The sequence below is a fragment of the Oryzias latipes genome, chromosome 1, assembly GCF_053564925.1.
Source record: "Oryzias latipes strain Hd-rR chromosome 1, Olatipes_Hd-rR_3.1".
Taxonomy (NCBI): Eukaryota; Metazoa; Chordata; class Actinopteri; order Beloniformes; family Adrianichthyidae; genus Oryzias; species Oryzias latipes.
The window spans coordinates 15,921,773-15,944,924 of NC_136237.1; the positions used below are offsets into that span (position 1 = coordinate 15,921,773).

The following is a 23,152-nucleotide window of genomic DNA, read 5'->3' on the forward strand; positions in this document are numbered from 1 at the left end:
AGGTTAAAATGGAGCAATTGGTGAGGTTGGATCAAGTTTAAACACTTGGACACATTGATATGCCAAATGATGACTAAAATGACTTTGTTAAAAAAAAGTTTAAGTGGTTAGCATTGTTGTGGAATCTTAAATCAACATCTTGCTAAAAAAATTTACAAGATTATCCACACAAATAAAAGGTTGTTTGTTTTCCTTTTATATTGTAATAGAAGAGACACAGATCCCCTAATAATGTTTGAATTTTAAGATGACAACAGGAGGCAGTTAATGGCCAATTCTAATATATATTTTTTTAAATTCATCTTAATTATGCTAAATAGGAATGTTATACTAGCATTTTTGGAACCAAGCTAACTTTTAAGATTCATGGCAATATTTTACATTTTTATTTTTTAAAGGGGCAATAACTATTATTGAATGTGATGTAACAGAAGTTACATCACATACATATATGTAGTACATTCTAAAAAAAATGTCTGAATAGCATTTTCTTAGGAATCCTAACAATCCGTTTAGTAAGATTAGTAACTTTAAGGTGATTATTTTTTCTAAATCTATGATGATGTAGACTGATTGTTTTATATCATTTAAAGTGTAAAGTTTAAAATGTAAAAGCATTTTAATACAGTCTCCTTGTGATTATAAAATAAAAAGTTGCATTATGATAATTAAAAGTGTTGAACTCTGAATTTTACATTTCTTGATTACTCATTTGTCTTTCTTAATTTTATTTTCAAATGAATCATATTTGTCATCAAGCTGCTAACTTTTATTTGATTACGGTTTTTCACATTTTTTTATTTTTATTTTATTCTAGATTTTTTTATGTTTGGATGTTGATCTCAAAAAGTAAAAGCTTGCTTGGACTTTGATGTGCTGTTACTGACAGAAAAACAAAATAGATGCTGTAGGTGTTTTTCTGAGGTACATCATCTCTAGCCCTTGTGCTATCCTAGGCACTTTAACATTGGGAGTCGGGTCATGTAGACCCCACAAGACAGTGTGCTAAACCTTTTTTCTTCAATGATTTGTGATCTTCACTGGTGTCCATGGATTACATGAAATCCTCTTTACCTTTATCCACCTTTGTCATGGTAGGGAGAACACGTCATTGTAAGGGAGGGGTCATCTAAGATAGCACAAGGGTTATAGCACTGCACCCAGTGGCCACTATGTGCTACTTTATGTTTGGTCTAGTGCAGTTCTAATAGAGGAAGCACTGGTATGACTGGAACTGAGGGTGAGGGTGGGGCAGGTTGTGGTGCAATGCTGAAACAGGAAGTCAGAGATGAAGCAGGGAGAGCAGCTGTGACAAAAAATACACATCCGTTTTTTCAGATATGCAAAAGCGTCAATGAGCATTTTCTTTAAACGCTCATGAATTGTTACTAATGTCACAACAAGAGGCAGCTCAGTTTAGTTAAAAATCATTTGAATCTACCATCAGATCATGTAACATACTTCCACTTTCAGCCTGTCATTTATATGCAAGATGTGCAACACAAGGGGGAAAAAGAGTCATGTAAACTTCTGCTTAAACCTAATTTGGCAAAGGTTAGAATAAGATGTTAGTTTGGCCAAATAGAAGTTACCATGGAGTGAGTAATTTGGGTTTAAGTTTCGCTACTTCACCCAAGAAGTGCAAGCAATTGTCTGAGAAGAGCATACACAGAAACAGGAAATATGAGGAAGTGAAGTATGGTCAGATGAACTCTGAGTGCATTTGACTGAAAGCACAGCTGCCACAAAGTTGATGCCAGAGTCTTAAAAAAACATTTACTTCTCCTTATACAAACAGATATTCATTTTTTGTAAAATGATTACATAGTAACAAAGTAGGTTTGTAACAACAAATCGATTCATAACATCATTTGTGGCTGACAATACAAATCATAGTCAATATTGTTTTATTTTGAACGATCCGATTCAGTCCGATTCACTGACCTAAGATTGATCCAGTATGTATTTAGCCAAAATTTCAACCAGTGTGACTCAGAGATTAATGCCTGGCTACTGAACAGTGCAGGTAAAGTTTTCCAGAGTCCTTGTATTATTTGCAAGATAATAAAGTATAAATTAAATATGTGTGCAAATGAGTAAACAAGATATAATGCCAAATGCAGTCATATTTTAATTTCCTAAAGTTCGACTTGTTTTTCCACATCAAAATAATACAAACAGAACATTATTAGTACATTATACCACACTGTATGGTCATATGTCTTTGCAAAATTCAAATTGTTTCCACAAGTTGAACTGTAATGTTGGTTTGTTTAGATGGATCTGATTGGATTGTGGGAGTATAAATCGATTCATCAATGAAATTGATTAATTATTACACCCATATATCATTGTAGTCATTCCTGTAACATATTTAAATGAACAGATGAGAGAGGACACACTTATTGCACTAGGCTTTCTAAGTAGACTACATTAGAAAAACAAGAATTGCAAACAGGTATATTTACATTAATGTAAATACTTATGTAAACTTTACAACACTTTCAAACAGGCAAGTTCAGTATGTACATTTGCCACAAATTTCAGCAGGGCACAACAAAAAGTTGGTTGTTTTTCTGAGCGTCGAAGATTGTGACGCGCCAAGACACAGTCTTTTTTTTTTTTTTTTACTTTATGGAACTGCTGTGACACCACAGACCCTATTTGTCCTTCAGCATTGTTAGTCACTCAAACAACTTCTTACAGTTAAAGAAATAAGAAAGTGTTGTAAATGTACAGCCATTCATAAAAATGCATGTGAAATTTCATTCCTCAAAGAAAAATGAAATAGACTAATCGTGGATACCCTAAAAACTCCTGTCTCACTAATACCAAGTCACTGAGTCTTGTACCTTTGACACAGTTTTTTTCTCAGAGAAGGGAAAATCTGAAGGAGAACCAAACCCCCTCCCCCATCTTTCCGTTTTTAGCGTCAACATGCACATTCAGTATGTTCCTGTTAGGTCAAATGCGCCGACTCCAAAATGCAAAGTTTTTCCAAACAGGTCAAAGTGGTATAGATGCTAACAGTCCCACATTGCTGCAGTAACATAGAAACATATGGGGTGGATTGCTTCCCTGTTCAGTCCTGTGGAGACTGTTTTATAACTTTCTTCTTCCTGACTGAGACCAAGTCATAGAAGGGATCCTTGGTGATGCTTGCTCTGTTGAAATAAAGACGACTCATTAGGTATAAAAATGTGTGTGCACATGCTACTAAGAAAAGTTACTACAAAGCTACTAAAATGTAAAAAAACAAAAACAAAGCTGCAACTTAATGTTGTGAATAAAATGTTGAGACTGTTTGCTTGAATCAATTACACAATCTGTCAAATTTGTTCAAACAAAGGGTCATGCTACATTTACTCTGAGCATTTCAACCACATTCTTGAAAGGACTAAACGTACCATATTTTCACGACCATAATGCGCACTTAAAAGTCTCAAATTTCCTCCAAAATGTAGTGAGCGCCCTATGAGTGTTCTTGGAAGTAGAGGAAGACGGCATGAGAACGGGGGAGGGAATCGTGGGCATAAACAACAGAGCAATATTGTTTACAAAATCGCTTAGGCGCTGTTCAAACTGCAAACTATCAGCAACATGGAGGATTATGGAAGCAGCTGCGAGAGAATTCCAGATGTATGAATCCATGGTTCACAAGTGGAGGAAACTGGAAAACGAACTCTGACAAGTCAAGAAGACGCAGCTGAGTTTCCGCAGAAAAAAGGCAACTCGAGCGATGGATTAAATGATCAACAATCAGCTAACAGCTTGGAGAAGCTTCTCTGCAGTCACCATTCGACTTAGGGCATTAATGCTTATAGAGGAAGCTTTCAACATCTTTCCATCCTGGCGAGGAATATGGTGCTGCAGCGACTTCCAGCAGATTACAATGAAAAGCTGTTCATCTTCTGCTCCTACTGCAGTAAAATGATTGCCTATAAACACCTCCAGCCCAGCCACAACACCAACATGGACGAGGCGCCGCTGACTTTGGACATCCCGGTGAGTCACAATGTTGAGAAGAACGGGAGCAGCACAGTATCGATCTGCACAACGGCGCACTGCTTTTATTGTTGTCACAGGCAGCGCGAGTTACGCCACAATTTGTGAATGGGTTGTAGATGCTTGGGCTAATCCGTCTGCTTACACTGCTTTCGAGGTGCCGAAAAGCCGGCATCATTCATGAGGAGCCGCACGGCAACAAGACAGACTCTGACAATGACGAAAGAGAACCTGCCGTGTTTGACAGAAATTTAGGCCGGCTGATCATTCCAGATACAGAAGATGAGGACTTTGATGGATTTTTGGATGCTGATTGTTGACTGAAAAAATAAAAAATAAATCACAACCAACTCAGTTTTGCTCATTACGGATAATGCCTTTACATCCTAAACTACTATTTATAAAAAAGCCAAATAAATGTTTTATTGTTGAAGACAACATTTTCTGATTAAATATGTCCAATATACGTAAATCTATTTAAATAAAAAAGTTGGCTCACCTGATAGCCTCAATCCAAGAGTCTCTTTCTTCAGCACTGGAGGCACAGATGGTGTATGACTGATGTTTTCCTTCCACCACTCTGCCATCCGTCTCTGTTTTACAAGCTTTGATCTTCTGCCCTCGACTGTTGGGGTTGTAGAGCTCCAGACAATACTAGAAGTTGTCAGACAAACAACAGAACAAAGAAAAAAATCATCATCTGGTGACAGACAACTTTGCATTTATTTTGTAGCAACTAGGGTTGGGCGAAGTCACTTAAATTACCAGTTGACGATGTTTGCAGTAAACCATCGATGATATGACGATGATAACGTCGGGGGGGGGGGGGGGGGGGGGGGTTAATGTTGCGTTATTATATAATTATTATTCCATATTTTAATTTATTACTTTATTTATTTTATTTCCCAACTAATGACTCATCCGCGGTGATTTTCTTTCAACAAGAAAAAAAAAAAACAATAGAAAAGAAGTTGTCTGCTCCTGCACTCAATTACTTGGACCGGTGGAGCGCGGACTTACAGCTTTGTCTTTGAGGAGGGGGGGGGGCTTTGTTACGTGTGCGGTATGTGTGGGAGATTTAGGACTGCAATCCGTCCCGCAGCTCTAGGTGAACGAGCTTCCGAACTCAGGACTCAGGAGAACTGGGTCTAACAGGGGCTGTTTGGGGCAGTGTTTTAGCTTTTCAAAGTAGACATGTAGCTCAGTCCTTAGAAACCGTTCAAACAATCACGTGGATTTGTGTTTGGTGATGGTGTGTGTGATGGTGTCTGTCTGATCGTGAGGTCAGTCACCCATCACAATCGGCACAACCCTAGTAGCAACTAAGCATTCACAATAATCTGCTGACTGAGACTTACTGGTTTGCGAGTGTATGGCACTTCTCGCACACAAAGATTTTCCAGTGGGATGATGCCTCTGGGCTCTTTGTCCTGTGACGAGATAAATAAAAAAGAAAGAGAAGCTGCTTTAGGCCTCTTTTTGTTTCTACATGATAAAAATGTCGTCTGTGTTACATCTTTCTAGGTTTACATTCAGTATTGAAAAAGAAAATAAATAGTTTATGAATGGATAAAGTTCAGAAAACTCTTTTCCAATTCTTTCGAATTTCACTCAAGTGATAAACTGTAAGTTTTTTTAAAAAAAATAGAGTGCTTTAGAGAAACACTAGTACTGTCATTTAAAGCTCATACAGTAACAGAGTGTGTATGATAGAAAGCCTTACTGTGGTAAACTCAAAGTAATACAGGCAGTTGTCAGTCAGAATGAACCATCGCCTCTTCCATGTCTTGACCCGACCTCCTAATACACACAGAAGTAAATTGTGGTTTGGTTTATTTCCTAAGACTGACCATTTCCCAACAAAAGCAACTGCTCTGCTTATTTCAACGAAACACACATTTAAGCAACCTTTCATTTCTGTTTATTTTTGCAAGCACATTAATTTGAAATTCATTACAGAGCAGTGATTTCTTGTGAGCAAACCTTAATAGTAAGAATTTTACCAAGGACTTCCGGTGGGATGGCATAGAGGAGACACGTTAAGTCTGGAGCTACCACAATCGGCTTATCAAAAAAAGTCCACAAATACATCTTGGGGAAAAAAACAAATACAAGAGAGGATTTGAGTGGAGGAAACACACAGCGGAAAAGCCGAAGAGCAAAAAAAGAAAAGTAGGAACTGACCGAACCGGAAACAGCGACCACTAGATGGAGGAAGCGGCTAGTAAAGCTAACAAAGCTAACATGGACTACGAAACCCAGCGCAGCTACAGCGACACAAAGCTAATGCTAGACGGTTTAGCAAAAATTAGCTGTCAGATCTTCGACCTGGATATGCAACTGCGAGGAGTAAAGGACAAATTCTAAAAGGGAAATATCTTCCCTCAGATATGGACCTACAATTCAAAGAACATCACAATACGCATGAAAATCATGTAGCAGACCTGGCGGAGGCCCAGTCACGCATCCCAAACTTGGAGGAATGCAACACGGAGACTAATGGTGAGCTAACAACATTGAAGAAGCAGATCTAACGTATGCAAGACTGAATCACAGAATCTGAAGCGAGGGCTCAGAGAAATAATATCAGAATCTTTGGGTCACCAGAAGAAGTTGAAGGGGGTTCGGTTGAAACTCATCTGAACGAGTTGCTTCTCATACCTGCAGACTTTGATCTCCAGATACAACGTACACACCGACCCCCTCCCCCCCCCCCCCCCCCCCCAATGAAACCCAAAGCAGGCGAGCGTTAATAACTAGATTCATATGGGACAACAAAAGATCAAAAATAAAACATGGCACCTCCAGCTTCCAAAGAATAAAGGAGGTATGACTCTACCAAAGCTGAGAGAATACTACATCTCTTCACAACTATGATACTTGTACTGTTGGTGTAATCCCCAGTATACTGGAAAATGGAAAAATATAGAATGTGAAACCTTACAAAAAATTCAAAACATTATTGGAGATATATGAAACAAAGAAAATTCATCTAGATCCTATGCATCTAGATCCTATAACAAATCATATACTAACTATATGCTTAAAACTACTGCAAAAATACAAAATCGTAAATAGTGCAAAAATATTAAAATGGGTAGCATATGATAGGCAATTTAAACCAGTATATGATCCAACTTATAAATATTGGACAACAAACGGAATTACAGCATGGTGCTTGTTAGAAAGAAGGACAGACTGCTGGAGAGTTTTGAGAGCTTGGCAAAGCAATTTCACCTTGAAAAACTGAATTTTTTTTGTTATTTACAAATAAGAAACTACTGTAAGACTGCAATACACAGTGGCTCTTCTGGAGGTGAGAGTGGGATCATTCAAACAATAATAAAGGTACATAAGGACAGCAATACTAAATTATTAGTTCACTATATAAATCTTTAACAGAGAATGACAAAAACACAACGTTAAATGTAAAAGATAACGGGGAAAAATAATTAAACATAAAGATAACTGAGCAGGATTGGTTAGACATGTGGAGACACCACCATACCACCACTGGATCTCGAACATGGAAAGAGTTCGCCTGGAATAACCTTATAAGATTTTTCATAACACCGAAGCTGAAGAACAAACAGTTAAAAACAAATCAGAGCTGTTGGCGTGAATGTGGAGAAGTAAATGTAGATCATTCTCATGTATTCTGGAATTGTTTGAATGTAACAGGGTTTTGGAAGATGGTGTGTAATATTACATACAAAGTGCTGGGATATACAATTCCTTTGGAACCAGAACCGTTTTATTTTTACATTTTCTCAGGAAACTCAATTCACCAAAGTGACAAATACTTATTCAAAGTTATGTCACTAGCAGACAAAAAAACATTAACCAGGTACTGGGGCACTACGTTGATCCCATCAAAGGAGCAGTGGACATCAACAATTAAAAACATTTATTCAACGGAAACAATAACATACAGACTTAGACTGAAAGAGGCACAATTACACCAAAAGTGGAAGAAATGGACAATTTACAACAAATAGATACAAGAAGCACCTAGGATGACCACTGTTTTGATTGTGGTTTGTAGTTTGTTTTCATGTAACAAAAACTAATAAAAATAAAGTTAAGAAAAAATTAAGAATTTTACCAAGCTTGAGAAGCCAGCCTTCTCTGTCAGGGTTGAAAAAGGTGTGAGTTAGATCATTCCCATCGTCTTCTGGTATTTTGAATGGTTCGTCACGTATGCTCGCATAAAGTTTCTGCGGGAAAGAGCATCAAACAATTACTATTACTCTAACGATTATAGTAGTGCATGTCCAAATCAACTCTGGACTGATACAATCAGAAAAGATAAATACTGTATTTTAGGTGATATAGAACAGTAGGCCTGCACAATAAATCGCAAATTTATCGTTGTCGCAATTTCAAGCTGTGCAATACGCACATCACAAAAGACGGCTAAAATTGCAATAAATGGTTACCTAAAACAATCCCGTGGCAGCTTGAAGTGTTTAATAAATCCATTGATGCATTTGACCAATCAGATGGACCCGCTCACGTTGTTGACTAATCGGATGGAGCTATTTTATGTTAGATGATCTCCTCCTATGTCGACTAGCGTTATTTGGAGTATAATTTAATTTATGTTGACTCTTATCTAAATTAAACTGTTGCAATGAAATGACAAAAAAGGTTTTGCTATTTGTTCATGTACTGCAAGTTATATCGTCATCACAAGATTGTGCATGTATTGTTTTGTTTATACAACGCATTGTGTTCTGCGTCCTGATTGGCTGGCAATCAATCTCCTCCATGCCATGTCTCCTTTACAAAATTATTTGATTTTTGGTTTCATTCTATGAAACTGGACTTATTTTTGTAGGAAGGTTTGAACTTTGAGAGTTTAAACATGAGAGAAAAACGTGAAAATGTTAACATCTGTCTGAGAAAGATGCACGAAGTAAGTTGTGAGGGGTTTTACAGCCTTGACCCATAAGAACCCACAATGACATCACTAACAGAAAAACATCAGAAATGTTTTGTGGTCCACTTGGTCTGTTGTATATCCCACATAATTTTCATATTAATAAAAATTCGGTCTGAATTCTGATGGGTTAAAACATCTCTCATCTTATTTTGCATATTTCACCTATTACAGGTTATTTTTAGAATGTAACTTCCACAATAAACAAGAAAAACACTGTACTGAATAATTGGATCACTAGACTTTTGGCAGTGCAAGTCCATAGAAATGTTTGGGTTCTTGTTCTTAAGAACATCAATCTCCAGAAACGTTCAGATCAGTAATGTTATCATTTAATTTTGGTTCCTTTTTGTAATTTGAATAAACATCATGACTTTTAGAGTCCCTAGATTGTGCTACAGTCCTGCACAAAGTTAATTCCTGAGCAGGTTTTAGATCCCATTCTTAGTTTCAATCCCACATTTTATGAGCCTTTATAGGCTCATAAAGGTGTACAACCTGCTGCTATCAGTCCAATTACTTTTCCAACCTTAAAAAAACACGGAGCATCCCAAATAAAATAGACTCCCATTGTCCAGGGTGGGACCCGCTTTTACCAAAGAACCATTGGGACAGGCTGTTAGGTACAAACTACCGGTAGCTTTGGTTGAAAAAGGGTAACCTCCTGGAGGCTCTTACTGAAAGCAAATCATCAGGAAGATTGTCTCCATTGTTGATGCCTCTATTCATGGATATGAAGCGCTCCAGAGGTGTTTTGTCCTTCACGTTGGGGTTGTGGAGGCTGGTGTTCAACATGATGATTGCAAATGACAAGATGTAGCAGGTATCTAGGGTCAAAGAGTATTTTTTATAGTAGAAAAATAAACACAAGTGATGATCAAGTAGCTTCATTAATTATTTACTTATCACAGCATTTTGTCAATCAAGCAATAATAAAAATAAAACAAAAAATAAAAGTAGCAGCAAAAAGGAGAAACAACTCTGAAGTTATGTCATCATTCAAAAATAACCAGTCTTGCTTAGGCATGTAGACATTTTTGTTCTTGCAGTCAAGCGAGGAAATAGATTTAGTAAAGCTAACCGGTTGACTGAAAGACGTCAGTGTTGCATTCGCAGTAGCGTGTGGCAAAGGCCTCCATCATTCGGTCAATCTTCTGAGCTTCACCTGGCAAACGAAAACTCCACAGGAACTGCCTGTCATATGAAAGAGGACATGGGACAAAACAGTTTTGACAAGTTTTTGACAAACTCACCCATTTAGTTTTTCTTTTGTACATCTTTAGCATGTTCTTCTGTACTTTCATAATGTATAGTTGTCTTTTTTCTGACCCCTTCTGCTTCCTTATGACTTACGTCTGTAACATAATTCATTTATTTTTTCTGTCCCTAATGACTTAGGTGGTTGACCTGAATGGGTGCTGTGGGTTTTTGGTTTGACTGGGGCCGTTGAAGGTTGTAGCAGGAGTGGTTGCATTAGTTCCCTTGAGGCTTTTGCGGCCACCTCAAGGGACGTCATGAAAATGGAACATATATGGTTGTCATTTGTGTGGCAAGTACATCTTGATGTATTTCTAAGGATACATTTGTAAGTATACTACGTTCACACTGCACATGTGCCCTGTGTTCTTGAAAGCGCTTGAATGCACGTTGCAGAGGCCGGTGTGAACATAGCATTAGGGCCTACTTTAGCCATATGTGTTGTTTAAATGTTCATTACAACCTGTCGCCCTAGCATGCCTCTGGAACAAATGTGCATGAGCAGTTGTGACTAAGGCAATAACTGACTTTTCTAAGGATCTTGTCTTTGTCCATCTGCTTTAATTTATCTTTTCTTATGGTTGCAGTTAACAATCTAATACCTCCTACGACAGATGTTCCAGCACTTTTCGTGTCCTCTTGGACTCCATCTGGTATCATTTAATGGTCTCTTTTATTAACTGTGATTCTATTAGAATCTTTTTTCTCACGACTTCCATTTATAGTTTCTTCGCCATTGTCATCCTTTGCTTACCCAGCATGGGGATTACAAAATAAACCCTTTAGGGTTAAGGAATTGTAACTATAAAAGCTTAGTTTGATCTCTTTTTCTTTCCTTTTGAAGCATCTTTTGACAACCATGGTTATAAACTCTATGAATAAGCTTTGATTGATTTAAACTACAACCATTACAAGTCGTTAAATTTGGCATTTTGGTCTTTTCCTCCAAAAATTTTTGTGTCTGATGGCAAAGTCAGTTTGTGTTATAGACTTTCTGATAAAAATCTAAGATATGACTGGTAATATAACTGTGGAAATAACCAGCAGTTATAAGATGATGTAGTTCCCTCACAGTGACAGTTTGTGAAACTGCAAAAGATGTTTTTGGTTAAGAATCAAAAGAATTGATCGTCTTTTTACACTGCAGTTTCTATCATAAGAAAAGTTCAAATCATAAAAACAAACTTTTTCAATGTTATTGAAAGTTATTTTCAATCATGAAACCAGGAGGGAAGAAGTGACAGTGTCAATTAAAATCTAAGCCCGGCATATTGCTTCTGTAACTTTGTATTTGTATTTATCAAGAGCAAAAAAAGGTAACTAAGATCTTAGAGATTTTTAAATTAAATTTCTCAGTGGGAGAGGCTTTCATTTTTCTGTCATCATATCTATAAAACCATGACATTTATGAAACTCACTGCTTCAGTCAAATAGAATGTCACATGCAAGTTGGTAAAAAATAATTCCTGATCCCAGACTTGCTTTGTCTCAATTTCTCCAATAATGTGTCAATGACAAGAAATGCACACCATTAAATAACATTTTTGGTGTATTATTTTAAAGTGTTCAAAATCTTTTTAATAGAATAGTGAAGTGAAGTTTATACTGTATACATGCTGTGCGGCGACCTTGAGTGCCCAGAAATGCGCCTTATAAATAAAATGTATTATTATTATTATTATAATAATAAACAGTTTTCAAAATAAATTCCATAAACAGTTTATTGGTTCCAAAGTGAATTGGAATCAGGCCTAAGGATCTTGAGTATTTGCCACAGCCTGTAAATCAAAGCATGGGCCACGCTTTCACATTGCATTTTTAAAATGTAAAATGCTATTTAGAAATGTAAAAGAAACATCGTCTGAAACTTTTTTCCCCCTTGCACTCTATAATATACTAAAAGAATAAATACATGAGACATCCAAAAGGAAAAAAAATAATATAAAGCAAAATTAACATCCCAGCAACAACAACTGATGGTTCAGAAGCTGATATATTGCTTTTAATATTAAATCAAATCCTTTTTTTCCCTCTTTTTTTGCAAAGACATAAAATGTCTGTTCAATTGTCATTAAATTTGTTAAATGTGTTTAAATGAAACCAAAAAAAAGTTGTGAGGTGCTTTCTTAAAATAATTTTACTTTTTTTATTTTAGGAAATTGGTTTTGTGAGTGGGGGCATCAGGGACTTGATTTGATAGTGACATGTGGGTAGCGTCTTTTTCAAAACATGGAAGTGCTAACCATTGCAAACATGATCTCGAAGAAAAATGTATAATTGCGGTTTGTCTGTGAATTAAAATGGACGCCATTAAACGGGGGACTTGGATTTGGTGGTGCTGTTTTGATGGCGTCCATTTGAATTCACGGCAGTGCTAACCATTTGAAAATTGATGAAGGAGAAATCAATAATTTGATACCAAGTCTTTCATATATCAGAAAAAAGCTGCGAAAGAAAAAGTCTGCAGCAAAATTTGCAAGACTTACACGACTTTTACATTTTGCACTAAGCCAAAAATGTGTTTAACTCTTTCTTGAACATGTGTCACATGCCAGGTATACAATTGCTCTTTGTCAGTTCCTCATAAACAAAAAGGTCAATTTTAGGTTTTTATAATATCCACACACATCTAAAAACTCATTTTCCTTGTCTTTTATTTCTAAAAAAATGATAGGTATTTTTCATCAACTGAAGAGTAAAGGGTGATGACCTGAGCGCCTGGACCAGGTTTAGATCCGAGAACTTGTGCAATTCCACAAACATCTTCAGGGTCTGGAGATGGAGTTCCTCCCTGTGTGATGGGAGAAAAAAAAAAGGACAAAGTTTCACCCTCCCAAGAAAAAAGCAGCTCTGAGAGCCGGTCTTCCTCATGTGTAGCCATTTAGTATGTGGATAACAATAATTTAATCACATGTTTTGTTTCTTGACTGTCTACTTTTTCATATACTTGTCTTCTTTTGATCCATTATAAAAGGGTTCCAGTGGTCTTTTAATTACTGTATGATTATGGTTTTTTTTGGCAAAATCAAAAACCTTTGCCTTTCTAGGACATAGTTCCTGCAGAGCGGCAGGAGTTCATTAGAACAACCCCATCCCCCTTCCCCTCCCAGTTGATGAGAGCTCAGAGTATGGAGCACAATTTCTATGGAAGAAATGAGCTCTTTTTCAAATGGCATTATTCAACTGCTTCTGATTCACAGAAATTTGAAAAAAAAAATATTAAGAAATGCAATTTTAACTAACTTTCTCTATCTTCCATCATCAAAAAAACGCCATACAAGCATGTTAAAAACACCAAAAACACTGTTTTTATCAAAGTGAGTCTTTCAGACCTTTCACTCCTCTGACCTCTGTCCCCGCACTTTCATATCTGCAGGTAAACTGTCTATTATGTCTCACCTTTCTCCAAGGAATTCTCCAATGGCAGTCTTGTTAAGTCCCTCGCCTTTGTAGAGAAACTCAGCAATGGATTGAGGACTTCCATCCAGCAGCTTGTTCTCCACTAAGTAACTGATGCCCTGCACAAAAGGTTCACACAATGTTTATTTCAGGTTACTGCATATGCATCTGAACAGGGACTGGTGACTCTGTTAAAAGAATGCTTTCCTCTGGCTGCAAGCTGTTGCTTTCACAATGACCTCATATCCAACTGGTAATAGCATGCAGCTTGCAACCTCTCAAAATCCCAATTCCTTGAAACTAATTTCTCTTCCTCTTTCAGCTACAAAAGAAGTACCTATAAATTAAGCCACCCAAAATGTTTAATAGTCTATATATATTCTTGTAAGTTTCCCACAGGTTCACCAGCTTATCCATTTTCTGTCACCTCATCTGCATACATTTCCTCTTTCAAGATATTAGAACCAACAAGACAAACCACTGAAACTTCACTGTCCCTTCTTAAGAGTCAGTTCACAGACTGACAGCCTCCCCACTTTGAACGGAAGTGACACATTGGAGTGACACGAATACGCTATTCAGAGCTCTGATCCTCTTTTAATCAACTGTAAAAGTGGTCTTTTAATTATGATTATGCCATTTTTGGTCAAAAATTGTGTTGTTTTTATTAGACAGTTTCTGCACAGCGGCAGCAGCTCATTAGAAATTCACCTCATAGTTGTGGGCAGGATTGTTGGTTTGCCCCTCTTCCCCCAATTGTTGCTCTCTGTTTACGCAGTCTCTCTCTCTAGCTTGCAGCCACTCATACCCTCAACCTAACATTACCAGGGGAACAAAAATAGCAAGCAAAATTGTAGCAATCCAACTGGGCAGTTTTGAGCCAGATGCTAGGAAAACAAAGAAGTGCATGGAGCTAGTCGTCTGCAAGTGGATTCATCAGAATGAAGCAGGAAGCTTGTGGCCCGTTCAGTGTGTTCTCTATGTAACAAATACGCTCTTTTTTAAACTGTATTTTTTTATCTGCTCTTGTTTCACACGAATAGAATAATACTCAGAAATGCAATTTTGAGCTTGATTTTCTTTTTATATGTCCTCCATAATGAGAAAAAAAGTCACAAGAGACGGTTAAAAACACTAAGAACAGGATTTTCATTAGAGTGGGTCTTTAAGCACTGTAAAACCTTTAAGAATGAAAAATACCTTTTTTTTTCCTTATTTTGAAACACATTTATTCTATGGAGCTTTATGTCTCTCCACTCACCTTCTTAGGATCCATGTTGAATTTTTTCTTTCCATTTGAGAATTGTTTCGTCCTCTCCATATCTTTGCTGCAAATCACAATTGTAGAAAAATTAACTGAAATTGTAAAACTTAAAAAAAAGAAACTTTGATTGATTGTATCTTTTTCTTGTGTGGAGATCTGTTTGTGTTAGGGATTTTTATAATCGGTAACAAAGGACAATGAAATGTAATTGTTCAGACAGCGGCGATGTCTTCAAGGAGAAACTCACTTTTCTTCTGCAGACTCAAAGCTGAGGATTTGTGCCATGACACTATCTATCTCTGACTTTAGCTTCTGGACAAAGTGAAACAAAAATTAGGTGTATTATTATTTTCATTATTAAATGTAACTAAAGCCTATTGTGGAGTCTAACTGAAATGTACAGACATTACCTGGATGTCATCCAGAAGGTCCTTCTTATACATTTTGATGCTCTCGATCTCCATCCTCTCATCTGCTGTAAAATCTGAGGAAACTGTACAGATGGAATTAACAGCCATGAGACTATTGTTTGAATGGGTTTGAATCCACCGTGGAGTTTTTCCATTAACTTTAAAAATGGGACAGTGTTTTGCCCCTTTCTTGGGACACAGTTTAAAGGGTTGCATTGGGGTTTAATACGGCTAAATAGTTCCAGATAACCACTGCGAAAGCAGCTTATGACTTTTTCAGGTTATGGGTAAAATGCAGAAATCAAAATGTGATTTTGATTTGAAATTGTTCATTTCAAGCAATCAAATAAGAATAGTACACAAAAGACATTACAATCATCAGTTATACATTCATACAATGACGTATCAAACTTGAGATAAAAAGAAATATTGCTTGAAAAGGAGTGGTAGGAAGCAAATTTATATAATCCCACCCTTGTAACAGTTTTTTCACATAATTTTTCATTATCCTGTTCCTAACTTTTATCAGACAGAATTAAGAATCCTTAGGTATTAATAAAGCACATGACAAAGATAATCTACTTAAAGTATTATGTAAAAAATAACTATTTTAGAAATCAACATGGCAAATGCAGATCAGTTATCTAAAGTATTTGCAGATTATGTTAATTATAAAAATCATGTATTCCTACATTCAGATCTGTTAGAACGTTTTTTTTTTTTACACTTTGTCTCTGCATCTCCATAAAGCTAAAGAGCAATAAAGATTTTCTTGCCTTAATCTGATGTTATTTCACCATTTTTATTAACCAAAAGTGAATAAAAATGGTGCAGCTAGAATATTTTATATGGGGGGGAGGGGGGGGACTTTGGACGAATGGCAAATAAGAACACAAGAGTGGAAGGCCATTACAAATAAAAGGATCAAAAACACCCGTCAAACTGTTATAATGAGTTATTATTAGTGTGTTTTTCCAAAAATAAAACTTTCCTCTTGTCATAGCTTTAACTAAAAGTACTGACATGACACCGTTTCCCACAATGCATTATTTTGTAGTCTTTAAGTGGCTCACAGCCAGCGCAGTTCCAAATTTCCAACTGTCCTTGCCTGGATAGGCGCCTTGCACCCACCTCGCAATATTTTTTTTCAATCTGCGCAGCGCTGCGTATACCTGGGTCATGCCAAACACTCTTACTGACTTAACATTTAAACTGGCGTCCTCTGCCATGCGAATCGGGGATCAAGGGCGAGGCTACTCAGCTCAGCACCAACTATGAGGCCAGAACAGTCTCATAATTCAGAAATGCCCACAGTCTGTGTCCCAAATGCACGCACTCCGATTCATAACTGTAATTTTATGCAAACGTGCAATAAAAATTTGCAAATGCACACATTGTGTTTCACAAATGCAGACCCTGTGTTCAGACTTTCTCTAAACTTTCACACTGATGATGAAACTGAAGGTACACGGCACGGCACACAAAAGTAGAAAAGTTATAAAGTTCAGGAGATGCTAAGTCCACTAGTTAAGAGTAACAACATTAAATCATCGACATTATGATTAAAATCATTATTGCCTGTTCAGGTACCTAAGGGGAAACCCAACAGGACAGTTGGAGGCTGACTCCACTCTCATCCCAGATTTGAAAAATGAAAAAAAGAAAAGGGGGGGGGGACTGAGCGGTAGAGGTGTAGTCTGGATCTATGATTGACATTAAGGTTAGCTTGAGGTATTGTAGTCATGCTGAGTCTTCAATATGGAGAGGTCGTACAGAGAAAAGTGATGCCAGTGTCTCCACAGAAATTTCTGTGGAAGTTGAGGATTTTTCTCCTCCACCTTCTCATGATTCAGACCGAACAGAACTGGTGTCTGAATGTTAAAATGACACTAGCATTATACCTACTAAGGATAACATATTACCAAACAGTCCCGAGTGAAACTCATCGCATTCAACTACTGTTGCCTAGCTTCCAAGTCCACTGGAAAGTTGCGCACGCCAGTAATTTTTGACGACCAAAGGCAATACACCCAATGAGTTGTATTGCTAGAGGAGACATTGCGTGATTCGTCATGGGAATCTTGCACCGCCATCTTGGTTAGATCAAGTCACTGCTGCAGTGCATGCATGTGAACACACTATGTAGCATGCATTATAAGTATTATTGACTTATTTATATACTGTTATTTATTATTATTATTGACTTACTATTGATTTATTATTATTGTTTATTATTAATTCATTATTATTATTTTTATTATTGACTTATTTATATATTGTTATCATCTATTATTATTAGTGACTTACTATTGACTTATTGTTGGGCTTTTCTAAATAATTAATTACATTTCAAAGAGGGCTAAAACTTCTAAATGTTTAAAAATTATAATTTTTAATTATTTGTAATCATTTATTTATTTGTTAGAAGTCCTGCAACAATGCATTTTTCATTAAAGTTTGAGCTTTTAAGGCTGCCTGTTTCTCTTTTTTAACAACAACAAAAGAAGTATATATATATATAAATTATTTACATATATATTTACAATATGTATAAATATATAGAAATATGAATATATATAATTTATATAAAAGCTACTTTAGATACAGTGGCGATCTCTTTAAGACTGCAAGGGAAGCTCGGCTTCCCTTATAATGTCACAAAATTAATGGTCAAATATGTACTATTGTATACTATTTTATTGACTAAAAATGCGTTAGAAAACGTTCATCTCAAAGACGAGTTCGTTCAGAATCAGTTATGCATAGCAGGTCGGCTGACTCGATTTCCTTCTCATACATTCCCGCAGCGTCACAGTGCATTTCCCTATTGAAGCCCAGCGTCCATTGACTTCAAAGGGGCTGGTTTGAACGTTTTTTTCCGCACTTCGAAACTAGATGGTCATTGGATAAACGCTGCGATTATGTACCGCCCACGGACGCTCAGCGTCTCTGGGGGTGAATGGGGAGTGGGCTGGCCCGGACTCCGAGCTTCTGCGTGATGATTGGAGGGTCTGTCAAAAGACTGCATCTCCTTTTGACTGACAGCGATTCTGTTCTATAAGGAATCACTGAAGCTATTCGCGCTCAGTCCCATCGCATTTCTCAAGTTCAGTCGAAATAAAAACTGCTGCAATCTATTTTTTTGATTTTTGCTTGGCGAAATTGCTTGATTTTTTACTTTTAAATAAATAGACATTTTTATGATGTAGGCCGAAAATGAGCTTCTCCTCTCTGACAGACCAGTAGCCGCCACTGTTTAGATACCACTAAAGGCTATGTAAAGCATTGTCATGTGGGCGCCGACGACCTCACCAAGATGGCGTTGCGCTCCGCCAGGCCAGGCTTCCCAAGCGGGTGTGTCTCCTCTAGTGATATAATTCAATACACCTATGAGCCATGCTAAAGCTAACACGCTAACAACCAACTGGTACAGAATCAAAGATGGGCAGGGCTTTTTTCTGTTACCAGTGTGAAGGTGTAGAAATGCCATAGGGCCATTCGATTAGCTGAAAGCAAACACGCCTGCTTTGCTGAGGAGTTTGATTGACAGATTCATTAGCCAATGATGACATTAGTTGACCTGCTGCGTCAGATATTCAAAATTAACCGCAGGGATTTCTCTCATAAATGTGGGGAGATTCACAAATGAGAGGGGGTTTGGAAATGACATTCTGCAATTCGCATTGTCTTTTTAGTTTGTATTTGTGAGAAAAACGTATTGTGCATGTGTGAAACACATCGTGTGTGTTTGTGAATCACAGGGTGTGCAAATGTAACTTTTTAAAGATCAACGTGAATCAGCTTAGTCTGTTGTGGAGAAAAGCAGTTTTGTGCTGTGTGTGCTGTCTACCAGCACACACAGCAGCTTTTATCTGCTGATCTGGTTGATCGCAAAAGGAGTTACAATCAGAGCAAAGCACGCTTTGACAGAGACATTTACGGTGTAAAATTTTTGACGCTCACAGCTGGCCCTGGCCCCTGTAAACTCATGCTCTGAACATAACCTGGTCTGGAGCAGGTTTAGTTGAAGGTTACTTTGTTTACAGAGAGGTGAAGCAGCATGCAGTGTCCATTTGAAGATGTTTTAGTGGATGAAGAAGCTCAGATAATACTTTTTCCACCGTGAGAGGGTGATAAGACCGCGTTTGGATGTTGGAAAGATAAACCTTTTTACTTTGATCTAACTTAATTATTTGCTTTAGTTCAGTTAAATCAATTCTTTTTAGTTAAGTCAGCTTAAAACTAACACGTAGTTATCAAACATTTATTTTACTTTCATTTTTAAAGAAGTTCAAGTGCGGGTTTTTGACCAAATGTGTTCAGTTATTTAGCTGTTTACTTTGTTTTGCTTAGTTATTTGTCCTACTATGTTTAATTCTTTCTGCACCATGAGTGAGATGGAGGGAGAGGATGAAGAGTTTACATAGCACCCCTACTGTTCAGTGACATGATGATAAACTCAGAGATATGGTATGTGGTTTCATGATACCAATCCGTTTTGTTTAATTCATTTTATTATTGTAAAAATGAGTATATCTGCAGGCTCAAATTTAGACATATGAGAGTTCAAGAATTACAATAAGTTAAGATGGAAAAACTTTAATTAAATTGGAGTAATATTAATTTTAGTTAGATAAATATGTAAACTTGAGTTGTAAATAAAATATTGAGTTAGATAGATGTAAGAAATTAGGTTGAATAAATGTAACTCAATTACTTGTTACCAAATGAATTAATTAAAGTTGGATATGTTATATATATGTGTGTGTCACAATGAAAATAAGATCAGAAACTCTAACGTTTACTTTGTCCGTTCCTTTTCTACAAGCAGAAACTGTTTCTTTTGCTGATCCAGCCGTATTACTTTTTTGATGGGCGTATAAATTTCATACGCCGTCATTAAAATCTCCAACTCCGTCTCACTGGAGTATAGCACTCTCTTTTTTCCCCACGCGTTTCCATGGTGACTCCGGAAATCGCCGATCCATTGAGAATCTCTTTGTGTACTAGCTGTGCTCGTGCATTAACCCAGGGTTACCAAGTCGAGCGTAATTACGCCAGCTCATATCCGGTCTTTTGGAACTGACATACCCAGAGCAAGCAAGTTCAGGCGGATTTCAGCCGGAGTTCAGGGTTAAAGTCAGGGTAGTTTAAACATGCTTCCTGGAATACCTCCCAGGTCCCCTTGGATTTTTGAAACAGTGGCTTCAGATGAACATGAGACATGGCTTCTTTTAAAAGACATTTAGGTTGTGGGATTGTGGTTAACAACATCATAATCATAATTAAAACACCACTGGGAACTTTTTTTTTTTAAATTGTCATAGGAGGATATTTTCTCAGAAGTATGTTTACTAGTAATGATCTCACTTAAAACATTTCCACTTACTCACCCTTCCTTAACCCAAACTACCATAAGTCTTGACGTACATGTCAATATGCATTCATGTCATTTAAGAAAATAAATAATGCTTATTTTCCTTACATTAACTCTGATTAACTGGAAGAAACTTGATGTGAAATAAAAGGTAGATTGTGTTTCTAACCAGTACTAACTTCTGTTTTTATACTTGTACCAGTGATGCAGAGTCCTGTGGGAGACTATGAATGTCTCTTCCCCATTTCAAATGTGAAAGGACACTATTTGTTGGTCCATTGCTTCACTAAGCTGAGCAAAAATATTCTTCACTTGTATTGTCATTTTCTAACTTTCATGGAAGACTAAAACTTTCTTTTATGTCTTCTTAAACTACAGAGATTGGATAATGTCAACACAATAGGTACTTGAAATATCAAACCAATTTGACACTAAAACAAAGGTTTTGCTGCTTCCTTTAGGCCTATACATTTAGTCGGAAATGTTTCATGCTAATGTTGACAATCTTTAAAATTCTGAAAGTTTCAAATATGGATTATTCAAAATTCCACATACTTTTATTAATACATTAAATGTTGTGTGGAATATTAAATCACTGCAAAGTCCTGTGAACAACTGCTATTCTGGTTTTCCCAAAGTATTTCTTGACAAATAAAAAAATAAACATTTTGTAAATGATCAAATCTTAAAACCTTTGTAATCATCTCATGTGAATTTGTCATTTATCTTTTTGCATAACTCATCAGGAGTCCCAAATTAACATAAGAGCAATGCAGATCTTACCCATTTGTCATTCCGTTGTTTATCCAAAAGCAAAAAAGAATAGATTAAACCAAAATTGACAACAATTGAAAAAAATACCCCCCAAGTTTTAGACTCCTTTAGTCCACACAGCAGTGACAGCTGAATTGAGTTAACGTGAAACCCCACCTCTTCCTTTTAGCTGCCTAACCACAAAACCAGAAAGGAGGCAGTCTTTCAAAATAAAGTTCTATTGCCACCGAGCTTTGCAATTACGCATTGTGTTTCCTCAACATTTAGTCTCATAATTAAATTCACCACCTGCTTCAATTTAAGAGCTGACTGGAAAAAAAGAATATTGTCAGGTAGATTTGTAAAAAAAAAAAAAAAAAAAACTCAAAATGTACCTCAAAAAAGTTTTCTACAAAAATTATCAAAAGAAAAAACTAAAATGAAATAAACGTAATGCTGATTTTTTTTTTCTTTAAATAATAATGATCCAGTAAATTAAATCTTAATACACATACAATTCATTAACTCATTTTATATATTGAAATTGAAAACTATCTGAAAGTTTTACTTAAAGTCTGATCTAACAACCAAATGTGTGTCAACTACACAAAGAAAATAAGTTCCGTTTTTGCTATGAAGACTCTACTTCCTGACTTTCTTTACTGGTGTTTCGCAATGATTTACCCATACTGCTATGAGGAAGTGAACATTGATAAAATAAAAAAGTTTTTTTTAGCGTATTGACAGGCAACACAGATGGGCCTTGTATTTTAACAATAAAAATGTAATTTATTTAGTTTGAAAAAGTGGGGGAGGGTCAAATTTCGCCGACCAATGAGTCGAGACACCACAAAATTACCATCCCTTTTGGTCGGAGCTTGCACGGTGTGTTTTTCTGGGCCTAATTTGCAATTGGTGCTCTGGTTAAGTTAAGAAGTGTCAAGCACATGGCCATGTAACACATATTTACTTAACAGTAAATAAAACTTGCAGAGCCATGATTTACAAACACAAAATGCTTTACATGTAGTTGAATCTGCTTGTTTAAAGATTTGAAATTAATTATTTCTATATGCAGCATTCTGTCTTTGGAAATCCTCCATGTTTTGACAAAGAATTATAAACAATATAATTTTCCAGACTCATTTAAAGCTAGACCATTGAGAGTGTTTTTTGCAATTAGATTGATATCTGATTTAAAAAAGGATCCAGTTTAACCCATCTATCAAAAAATCTTCAAGAAAAACTGGTTGGTGAATTTTGAGATTTTGTCCATGCCCTTTGATGACATTTATGATGATGAAGAGCCACCTTGTGGTTCCAAATGAATACCACAGCTGCTATTTTTAATGTGCAACATTGTGTGCAGGCATTGTCTGAGTCACGATTTCTGCTGCAACATTCAGATGGTAGGGTCAGAATTTGGCATCAACAACATCAAATCATTAATCCATCCTGCCTTGTATCAATGGTTCAGGCTTGTCCTAGTGGTGTGCTGGTGTGGGGGATATTTTCTTGGCACACTATGGCACACTATCTAGTACCGCTTTATCATTTTAATGCCACAGCCTACCTGGGTCTTGTTGCTGACCATGTTCACCCCTTTATGACTACAGTGTATCCATCTTTTGATGGCTACTTCCAGCAGGATAGGGCAGCATGTCCATAAAGCTGAAATCATCTCAGATTGGTTTCTTGAACATGACACTAGCTATGGTTACATGTGCAAAATGTCTTTGATTTAC

General features: G+C 36.7%; 1 protein-coding gene across 2 annotated transcripts; it reads right to left on the reverse strand.

Moving 5' to 3' along the window:
- Positions 1-1,750: 1,750 nt before the first annotated feature.
- cyth4b (cytohesin 4b) lies at positions 1,751-21,594 on the reverse strand. Of its 2 annotated transcripts, none has more exons than XM_023959005.2 (13): positions 21,438-21,594; positions 15,278-15,360; positions 15,115-15,179; positions 14,865-14,931; positions 13,604-13,722; positions 12,915-12,995; positions 10,029-10,141; positions 9,626-9,774; positions 8,111-8,222; positions 5,729-5,805; positions 5,364-5,435; positions 4,505-4,659; positions 1,751-3,164 (listed from the first exon to the last, which is right to left on the reverse strand). In XM_023959005.2, the coding sequence occupies exons 1-13, from the start codon at positions 21,439-21,441 to the stop codon at positions 3,083-3,085; spliced, it is 1,179 nt and encodes a 392-aa protein (XP_023814773.1). In that variant the 5' UTR covers positions 21,442-21,594; the 3' UTR covers positions 1,751-3,082. The 2 variants fall into 2 exon arrangements, with proteins under 2 accessions (XP_023814773.1, XP_078800189.1); XM_078944063.1 differs by having other exon boundaries at positions 1,751-4,325; positions 21,438-21,573.
- Positions 21,595-23,152: the final 1,558 nt, after the last annotated feature.